The 10,892-nt window shown below is 45.2% G+C and overlaps 1 protein-coding gene across 5 annotated transcripts in view; it reads left to right on the top strand.

The window, feature by feature from the left end:
* The first annotated feature begins 5,956 nt into the window (after positions 1-5,956).
* The window catches only part of CNOT6L (CCR4-NOT transcription complex subunit 6 like), a 119,778-nt gene continuing 114,842 nt past the window's right edge, over positions 5,957-10,892 (top strand). The window contains exon 1 of one of the 5 annotated variants that reach the window (XM_081245165.1): positions 5,957-6,272. In XM_081245165.1, the coding sequence (XP_081101291.1) occupies positions 6,196-6,272 (77 nt within the window). In that variant the 5' untranslated portion in view covers positions 5,957-6,195. Of the gene's footprint in view, positions 6,273-7,052; positions 7,136-7,341; positions 7,498-7,776; positions 7,794-10,892 lie in introns of those variants that run through there. The other 4 variants (XM_081245164.1, XM_081245160.1, XM_081245159.1 and 1 more) reach the window with 4 other exon arrangements.

Below are 10,892 nucleotides of genomic sequence, written 5' to 3'. Positions count from 1 at the left end.
GAGTCGAGTGGGGCTGTGCTCTGACAGACTGCATTCACCCAGAGGGGGGAGGTTTTCTAGTTCACCTCCACAAATGGGATGCTGTTTTTAAAAGATTATAATTCAACCAATAATAATGCCTTATTATTGTTTAGTTCAGTGATTTCCAATTTTATTTTAACAGTAGTTAGCCTTCTTTGAAAGAACTTTCATGCAGAAACACCATGTATTTGTTCAGATGTTTTGGTTGTAGAGGTCTAACTCAAATTAGCTTAGATGTAGAAGAGAATTTACTACTTAATTTAGTCACACTTATTGTAACAGAGGTGAGCATGGTGTGCTAAGGAAGTACACACTAGGGCTTTTAGAGAAGGCTTTACAAAGGAAGGGATGCTTGAGCTAAATCATGAAGGGTGATTTCAAGAGGAGGACAGAATAGGAAAGAGCACACCACACTGAGGAAATACCATGTGCAAAGATACCTAAGAGAGGGCTTCCCTGGTGGCGCAGTGGTTGGGAGTCCGCCTGCCAATGCAGGGGACACGGGTTCGAGCCCTGGTCCAGGAAGATCCCACATGCCCGGAGCAGCTAGGCCTGTGCACCACAACTACTGAGCCTGCGCTCTAGAGCCCCGCGAGCCACAACTACTGAGCATGCGTACTGCACCTACTGAAGCCTGCGTGCCTAGAGCCCGTGCTCTGCAACAAGAGAAGCCACTGCAATGAGGAGCCCACGGACCACAACGAAGAGTAGCCCCTGCTCGCCACAACTAGAGAAAGCCTGCGTGCAGCAACAAAGATGCAACACAGCCAAAAATAAATAAATAAAATTAATTAATTAAAAAAAAAGATACGTAAGAGAGCATGTCCTGTTTCAGAAATGGCAATAGTTCACTAAAGGCCAGGGGTGAGAGAGATGGTCAAGTGGCTGCAGGTGGTGATGGTTAAGTGAGAGGCAGATCATTAAGGGACTGATATGCTTGTGAAATTGTTTTAGTTTGTAAATTACGGGAAGTCACTGAAAGATTTTAAAGAGCAGAGTCACATGAATAGCATATGTTCTTGGAGGATGCTGGGATTATACTTAGTAGGGGTACATTAACAGACAAAATGCAAAAGCTCAGGTAAGAGATGACAGGCTAACTTAAGACATTAGCAGTGCATTGGGATGGAGGGACTAGAGTAATGAAAATATTTAGTAGGTCCATTGGTAGATCATGGGGAGGATGGGAAGAAAAGTTAAGGATGCTTTCTAGGATTCTGCATTGGGTGACTATGTACATGATTACAGGGCCATTAGCATGGTGGTACCATTTTTAATGAGAGAGGGTCACACAAGGCCAGGAATAGATTTTGGAGGAAAGACAATGAGCTCAGTTTTAGACATACTAATCTTGACATATGAAGACTGCCCAAATGGAAAGACCTAGGAGGAAACTGACAATATAGATATGAATGTGTGGCAAGAACCCTAAGTTGGAGATGTAGATCTAGGAGTTACAAGCATAAAGATGGTAGTTAAAACCTGGAGATATGACTATCTAAGACTCCAAGAGTGTGCTTGGCTCCAAAAAGAAAAATATATGGAAGTCTCAAAGAGGAAAACGGGTCTATTATGGCCTCACCTTAGGCCACCAACTGTCTTCTCACTAAGCAGTGTCTGAAATTGCCATTGTTGTGATTTATACTTTTAAGTTACCGTTGTATCTCTGAGTAACTGCCTCTTAAAAATACCACTGGGGAGAATTAGACTAAGATGACAGGGTAGTATAATGAAGAGAACAACTGAACTGGATATCTAGAAATATCACCCAATGACTTGCCATTGACTACTGCCTGGGTGATATTCAGCAAGTCACTTTGCTTTAGGTTCCTCATGTGGAAAATGAGGAAGTAAGACCAGGTGACCTTCAACGCTTGGAAGACTACAATTCAAACAATAATACTGTCCTGTTGTAGTTTAGTTCAGTAATTTTCAGACTTATTTAGCAGCAGTTAGCCTTCTTTGAAAGACCTTTCACACAGAAACACAACATATTAGTCAGGATGTTTGGTTGCAGAGGTCTAACTCAACTTACTTATCTGAAGAGAATTTACTAGTTAATTTAACTACAGTATGTGCAGTTGGACCCCAACGATGACTGGAACTTGACACTGGTGCACCACCAGGACTCACTCTCTACACTTCTCATCTCTGTATGATGGATTCATTCTACACAAGGCAGAATGTAGCTGCTGGCCACTCTCAAGGCTTTCTTTTTCTTTCCTTCCTTCTTGCCTCAGACTACCACTATAGTGAACTAGCCCTTCTTCCCTTAGTTCTATCTGAAAACATTCTGGGGGAGAAGTCTGCTTGCTTTGGCTTGAGTCATATGTCCACCCTGTAGTCAAGTTGAGGGACTCTCTTGAGCTGCAACTGCCACTAGAATCACCTGTTTACAGTACAGAAAGGAATAGTTTCCCCAAAGGAAAGGAGCATGGTTCATGGAAAAAGGAAAATTCTAATGCAATTAGATGGTCAATATGTAAAACAGGCTTTCTAGTTGAGATCCACCTATCTGGTCCTCTCTGTGTACCCTAGGTGGCTTCTGAAGCATAACTCTGAAGGCCCCATGAAGATCACTGGAGTACAACATTAAAATAATTGATTTTATTGATTGGCTAGTATGCCAGGTGCCTCCAAATCCTTGAAAAATTGTAGCGCTAGATCTTTATTTGTGGTGGTGGTACTTACCTTCTAGAACATTTCTGGAATGTAGGGAAGTACTGGAAAGAATGGTGCTGATGTAGATGGGGTTGGAGTGGAGATTCTGAATGTTCTCAAGGGACTTGAGACTGGGAGTGTAGAAAGAAGAGGCAGGAGGACACCAAAATGAACTTTGCCTACTTTGTCATTTTATCTAGGACAAGCGTATCATATGCCACACTATTAAAAATGGTGGAAAATGTTTATCTTTGGCCAAGAGAGTGGAATTGTCCTTGGTGTCATCCACAGTCGTTCTAGAGAAAGGAACAAATGGGAGGTTGATGGAAACAGAGAGTTGATGGACCGGAAGAGGGGTGGAGGCAATGAGTAAAGGCACCTTTCTAGGATGAATATACCCATGGTATATTGGTACCTCAAAAAATATTAGAAATGGGGATAGAGGGGGAGAGAGGAAGAGGAATAAGATGAGTAAAGATGGGAAGTTGGAGAGGAATGTAGTTCAGTAAAAGGTAGAATATGTCATTGGAATATAGTTTGGAGGCCCTGTTAGGAGGTCTGGGAAGTAAAAATTCAAGATCATATTGATTAATACCTATTTAAAAGTTGTACTAATGAATATCAGGTAAATTACACTTAATTATTTTATTAATTATACATTACTAAATAATTTAAATGTAACACTTTTTTTGAAAAGCTTTGTAGCTATTAGTATAAAAGTGTGTACTAAAATCAGTAAAATCAAATTTGTTTCTCTATAAAATAGTAATAAAGTTCTTAAATTACAAAATTTAAGTCTTTGCCTTTTGAGCAAGCTGCTCAACAGAATTTCAGAAAACAGACAAAGGAACATAGTTACAAGGGATCTTGTAAGTCTAGCTACCTGTGCTACCAACAGAAAAAACATGGAGAGATCAGATTTTCTCAGATAAAATATTAATTGCTAATTTGGAAAAGATACAGGTGGTCACTAGAACATCAAGTACTTTTTTTTTTTGAGAAGTAATGAAACAATTCTGTAATAAAGCGAATAAACATAAGTGTTTTCAGAACAAGTTGTACCTACACAGTGCTGCTATTAAACCATTTTGGTCAAAAAGGCCTTACATAAGCCAGAAGTTTTTACTTCGATAAATCACTTCTTTAAAGAGATATTTTCTTATTGAGTTATTTTTTTATTTTTTAGTTTTTTTAGTATATGCCTCTTTCTCTTTCAGTTCCCTAAAAATGCGATGTTCAAAATCAGCTCTCTACTTTTTTTCTATACTTTCTCTTTCATAGAATTGTTTTTTTACTCTTAATTTAAAGATTGCAATATCTGTCAAACATGAAAAAGTCCGATGAAATAAGCTATCAAAATCAAGTTACTATTCTGTTGCAAACTTTGATCTACTATAAAACTACTTTTTAAAAATGGCTTAAGTGCTACTCTTTTGTTGTTGGAATGTCTTTGAATTGGGAGTCTTATGAGGGAGTTTTAAAAATATCAGCAAAGACTTAATTTCTCAGCATTTGTACAGGGCCAACTATTTGAAAATTATTATTTCTTTAACGTCAATCTCCTTGCAAATGAGAAAAATAACAACCTATTTTTTGATGATACGGTTATACTCATTAATATATGAAAATATTCTTTTCCTGTTTTTAGTGAGTCAATCTATTTTCTATGGTGTAAAGAGAACAACCCAGAGAGTAGAGATTATTTAAACTTAACCTGCATTCAACTGACCTTTTTATAATAAAATCCACTATTCTTAACTCTGAATGTCACAATTATAATTATTCAATGGATTTGACGCATTTAATATTTAAAATTTAAAGGCCAACAATGAACATGGCCTATATAAGCATGAGCTTCAGGACCAGCAAACCGCACCGTTTATTTGTGCTTCTTTAACATCCACAGAGGCTCTCTCCTCCTTCCTTACCCCAGTCACTACGGCTACTCGGCCTGTGAGATTGGCAGGTATCACGTGGCTCAAGTGAAATTGCTAGTGCCATCAGCTTTATCCTCCTGGGCATCATTGTGACTATTAATTTTGTGTTACCTTTCATACTTTCATTTCTGGTTTGTTCTTTGAGAATTTCCTGTTTATGGGTCTGATTCCCATACAACGACTGTGAGCTACTTAAGAATAGGGACTACGTATGCTTATTTTTGTGTCTCTGATGCTAAATACAATGTCTGGAATATAATACACCCTCCAGAGATGTTTGTTTATGGTATATGAATGAATAGCTAGGAATCTATATACCTACAGGTATTTGAAGAAGCTTAAATCTGTGAGGATATCCCATCATCTGATTTATATATTTCAGGTGTTTATTTTCCTCTTTTCTTCAACATTTGGTAGTATTTCTCCGTGGGGCAAGTGTTTCTGCGCCAAGGAGAAAAGCCGTGGCAAGATGCCACTGAGGCAGGTTTCCTATTCCGGGCTCCTGCAGTGACTTGTTTGGCTTTGTTGCTTACAAAGCCAAAGGTGATTATTCATTATATGTGAGCCTAGAATCAAGATAGTTAGGAATAAGTGGGACTTCTTCTAGGATTAAGGCCATTTCCAGACCCACTGAAGAAGCTGGTGAGGGGGTGATGTTACTAGGGAGGGAAATGGAAACTTAACGGGGGGGGGAACAAAGTAGCCTGCGGTCTTCTATGTCTTGAGGGGCTTCTCCAATTACTCACTCACACTTCCGGGTGACAAAGATGAAAATGATGCAGTTGTTCTTCTGGTAGACTCTTTAATTAACTGATCAGTTCTGGCTAAATGATGATTTGCATTTTTACCGCAACTTTCCCCCCCAAGAGATGAAGGCCTTTTACGTTCAATAATAGGGCCTAAGATTAACTGCAACCAACACCATGTGCTTGGTGTGCTAAACAACACCCCTGCGGGGAGGGGGTGGAAATCCTGAACACTGCTAATATACCCTTGACCAACACTAGTAAGTACGCAAGCCCAGGGCATGCGTTGGGAAAGAGATTATGCAAAACTGCAACAGCACTATTCTGCCTCTAGAGCTGGTATAATTTGTTTTTGGACTGCTCGTGGTAAAAGCTGAAGCTGACCCACGAAAACAAAATTAAACCCCATAAACTTCAGATGTCAAGGCCACATTCGCCAAGTAAACATTACTATTCCTAGTTTACATTTTGCCGTTTTCATTCTGTAACTGGCACGGCCAAACAAATGTATTTCTACTGTGAGAGGGGAGACTCACAAAATAAACAGGACGGGATTATCGTAGAGCGTCACAGGTTCTTTTATGTACCCCTCGCTATGTAACTTACAGGAGTTACACGTTAAAAAAAAAAAATTAAACCACTGAAGGTGTCAGGAAACATTTTCTTCCTTCAGGTCACTTCCTTCACCTCACCTGGCGTCCCATTCGCCACTCAGACCAGCGCTGGGCTTCGCGGTCAGGCCGCCTCCGGCGAGCGGGCAGTAAACAGCGCCAAGTCCAGGCACGAACACCGGGGGAGGCGGGATCACCAGTGTCTTCCCGCCACCCCCCATGGCTTTGCGGCTGTGGCTTTTTGATAACCTACCAGCCTCTCCGGCTCTGCTCGTCACTCAAGCCAAGAAAAGCGAGTAAGGAAACAGCAAGGGTAAAAGAGAAAATGGGTAAAAGAGAAAATGGGTAAAAGAGCTGGCAGCCGCGCGCGCACGCGCACCACGACCCAACGCGGCGCCCCGGGGGTGGGGCCAAGGCGCGGCGCTGGAGATCCGCCTCCTTCCCCTCACCCCACCCCTCCGCGCCTGGGAGTGACTGACTCTCGCCAGCCCCTCCACGTCAATCAACCCTCCTCCTTCTCGCACTCTCTGCACCTTCTTATTAATCTCAATACCGATAACGCGCGGACGCCTCTCCCCCGGCCCTCGGGGGTGTGAACGTGTGTGAGCGAGAGCGGAGGCACCGAAAGCTGGCGTCTCTGTGCAGCAGCCTCGGCTCCAACAGCAGCAGGCGCAGCAGCAACCCCCGCAGCGGCGGCAGCCCCGGCGCCAGGAGGCCAAGGCCAAGGCCAGGCTCTGTGCGGCTCTCCGAGTAATAGCCGCTGCTCCGGCGGCTGCGGGGGCGCAGCTTCCTCCAGCAGGGCCCTTCGCGTCGGCGGCCGCGGCCGCGGGGCCTCTCCTGCGAGCCCAGGGTCACCGTCCCCGAAGCCCGGCGGCGCGGCCCCCTCCCAGCCCCCCACCCGTCTCCTTCTCGCTCCCCTCAGCCGCCCTCCTCGCCGCCGCCTCTGCCTTTCCTCGGCGGCCCGGCCCGGCCCGCCCGCCCCGCGTCCCCTCCGGCCGGTGCCTCTTCCCCCGGCGGGCTGCCTGCATGTCTTTGCTGCCCTCAGCCCCGCCGCCACCGCCGCCGCCGCCTCCCCCGCCGCCGCAGCACCAGCACCAGCAGCAGCCGCCCCGCCGCCGCCGCCGCCGTCGCCGCCCGGACCCCGGCGCGCTGAATGCAGGTGAGGAGGGGGCGCAGGCCCTCTGCGACCCCAGGCCCGGGCGCCCTGCGCGCCCGCCCGCGAGCCGGGATCCGGGCCCTGCCCGCCGCCGCCGCCGCGGATTCCCTTCGGGGCGGGCGGTAGCGAGGCCCGCCAGTGGGTGTTTGTGTTTGCGTCTGCGGCCGCAGCTCCGGAGGGGAAGCATCTGTGGGGGCCTGGTGCGCGCGCGCGCGCGCGTGTTTGTGTGTGTGTTTCCCCTGCCGCGGGGAAATGGCTGCTGTTGCTCCTTCTGGGCCAGAGGAAGAGAATGAGGTAGAGTGTTTTTGTGCCTCCGAGTAGGATCGAGAGTGTTGGGAAGAGGAGCACGTCCCCGGGGAAATGAGGTGGGAGAAGGACAGATGTGCCTGGGGGTGTGCGAGTTGGGACTTCGGCGGGCGGGGAGGCGGCCTGAGGACCCACAGCGAGTGGGTGTGTGTCGGGTGCGGGGATGACCCGCGTCTCTGTCTGAAGCGGCGAAGGTTCCGGGGTGTGCGTGCGTGTGTGTGTGTGTGTGTGTGTGTGTGTTTGGGGGGGGTGGCCCGCGCCCAGGCCCGGGACTCTGGGGGCGGGTTCCGTGTGTTCGGGACCCCCGAGTGGTGTGTCCCTCCCCCTTTGTGGCCGAGGCTCCGGAGCGTCGCAGGTGAGGGCTGCTCCGCGGGGGCCGGAGAGGTTGAGTGTGTGTTCCGCACACACACAGCAGCGGGGCTCGGGAGCTGTGGGTCGGGGCCGGGCCGCTGTTCCCGGGGCCGCGGCAGGAAGCGCGCCGGCCTGCAGCGCGGCCTAACCGCCTCGGCGTCCGCCCGCCCGCCGGCCTGCCGGCCTGCCTCCCGCCAGCCTCCCCGAACGTCTCCCGGGGCGCCGGGCCCGCGCGGGCCCAGGGCGCTGCCTAGGGCCTGGGCAGGTGAGGGTCGGAGGCGGGACGCACCGATCGCCGTCGCCTTGGCCGCCCCCGCGTCTCCTGAGGAGAGGCGAAGGCATATTTTGGCGTTCCAACCGCAAGCTCTACCCCCTGGCCGGCGGTGGGACCTGAGGGAAAGTGAATCAAAGCAGTAAATCTCGAGAAGACGCGGTGTCGAGATCCCTTCTTTTCATCCGTTCCTTAAGGCTGTGTGGAGGGACTGAGTACATATTTTCAGCTCTTTTTTCGTTGCAAATACTTTTTCGTTGATAATACTTACGCATTTTTTTTAAGATAAAATTTTTCTCGGAGGGGCGGGGGAAGAAATGGAAGCTGGCTTCCCTGCCCTGTGGTGTTGGTAGGATTGGATGGATTTCGTGCATTTGAAATTGTTTTATCCTGCCTCCTAGGGGGAAAGGGGTGTACACGCCGAGCTGAGGAGGCCGGTGAGGAAGAGGAAGTTACTGGAGCTGTCATCCTCCTTAGCACAGCCGGCTCTTCAGCTTAGGCTGTTTAGATGAATTGTGTTCAGGGAGTTTAGCTGAGCCGTTTGTACACATGGAAAGCACAGTACTATATTTTAGGAGATACTACCTTATTGCTTCTAGTTATCTTAGTTGTCAGTCAAGATAGTCACGTACAAACAAGTTTTCCCTCACAGTATCCAAAACCTAGATCAGGCAGCCTGTATGGTCTACTCCAAGTGTGTGCTCTTCGAAGGCTATTTTGAGAGTAGTTTAAGCAGAACGCAACTGTAGAGGTAAATCTGCTGTCAGTAGGCATACAGTGCATTTCAGAACCAATTATAAATGGTATTTGGATGATTATTTGCTCTTTACTTTATCTACTCCACCCTCTATTTGCGTCTAGTTAGCTCATCTAGCTAAAACCCTATGCATGAAGTCGTCATACACATTCCATCCTTGCAGGCCATGCTGCATAATGGTCAGAGATTGCTCCTTTCTGAACCTGGTCTCACAAAGAAATGTTTCCTACTGTTCACTGGGAAGTGAGCAAAAGAGCAGCAGGGGTGGAGAGCTGTTTTCTATGAACACTACTGGAAAAACAACACATGTTCAGTGGAAAAAGGACTTGTTTTAGGGACCTCAAAACTCTGGCTGTGCCACTTTTCTTAGCTGTTTTACCTTAGGCAAGGTACCTAATGTCTGTAAGTCTGTTTTCTCATAGGTAACAAGGAGATAAGGTTGTCCTGAGGATAAACTGAAAAAACATATGTTTGGCACATAGTAGCTGCTTAGTTAAATACTAGTTCTTCCTCTTGCAGCCCTGACTGTAGGCATTGAAAAACATGTATAAGTTCAAATACTTACTGGATTACTGAGAGAAATATTATGTCACCTTAAGTTAAAAATCAAGACAACAGAACATTTGAGTCCTTTGATATGCATAAAGTATATATAAACAATGTTAATATTTTAGAAGTCCTTTTTCCTTGAACTGACTGTCATTAAAATAGCCTAGTGTACCAGTTTATAGAGACTATCTAGTCATACTTGATTTGTTTTCATATTTTCGAAAAGGCCATCTTTCAGTTTCATTACTGTTTTTGTGAGTTCTTACTATGTAGCCCTGGAAAAAATTGTTTAAGCTATGTATAGCACATATATGTTCTAATACAATCAAACATCAAAAAGGATCAAGGACCTAGAGTTTATTCATATAGATCCACAAAGTATAAGTGCCACAGAATTGCTATGTAATTGTTTTAGTTCATGTTGACTGATTCTGGAGAAAACAAAAACTTTTGGAATATTTTCCTGAGTGGAAGCAAAAATCGTCTATCAACTTTCAGTAATTTTCCATTTTTATTATTCTGTGTGGAGTGGTAAGTGGGCTGTTCATTTAATTTTAATTGTATTGTGCTGGAAAAAATAATGGTGTGGAGTTTAAGGTAAAGACAACAGAAAGGTTAAATAAAGCGTTTTTTCTTTTTTTCTTTTTTCTCCTTTTTTTTTTTTTTTTGGTGACGGCAGGGTGAAGATGATGTGGGAGGAGTTTCATTGGTTTAAGTTTGTAATGTCTCTGTTTACTAACACCAGGTTTCCTTAGGCCTTATATCATTATTATATCAGCAATGTTAAGCTTAACAAAAAAAAACCTAGTAAAGCACTAAAATTTCAACACATTTTTTTGTTGTTGTTGTTGCGATTCGCGGGCCTCTCCCGTTGCGGAGCACAGGCTCCGGACGCACAGGCTCAGGGCTCATGGGCCCAGTCGCTCCGCGGCATGTGGGATCTTCCCGGACCAGGACACGAACCCGTGTCTCCTGCATCGGCAGGCGGACTCTCAACCACTGCGCTACCAGGGAAGCCCTCAACACATTTTTGAAGTATTTTTGTGAAGGATAGGAGGGAGAACTTTATTAGAATGCAAAATGTCATGGTTTTGTTAAAGTGTATCTGTTATGGGTGTATGTGCATTTACAGTGAACAGAATTATCTGCCATATGGTTATATTGAAAGGAAGAATTCTTAACTTAAAAACTATGTGATAATTTTTAATACTTTAAAAACAATAAAATGGAAGTGAAATTTGCCCTTAACTAGGTAACTTTCATTAGACATTATGAATTATGGTATTTTAAAACACTTTGTAATTTTTTTTTAATTGGGAGAATTGAGGAAGACATTTTTCTGTAATAATCATGAAAACAGGTGATACTGAAACAATATGTTAAAATATGTGAACAGTGAAATTTATTGCTAACAGTGGACTCCTCTTGCAGTAAAATCAAGGTGGAAAATTGTTTAGGTTTTAAAATTTAATGTTACTTAAGTGGCCTTTTAAACAATCTTTCCAAAATATCCCTTATAAATGCCT

The sequence above is a fragment of the Mesoplodon bidens genome, assembly GCF_964165515.1.
Source record: "Mesoplodon bidens genome assembly, chromosome: 1".
Classification (NCBI taxonomy): Eukaryota; Metazoa; Chordata; class Mammalia; order Artiodactyla; family Ziphiidae; genus Mesoplodon; species Mesoplodon bidens.
Note: the sequence above shows the minus strand (reverse complement) of the source record. Positions and strands in the feature narration are given on the sequence as shown.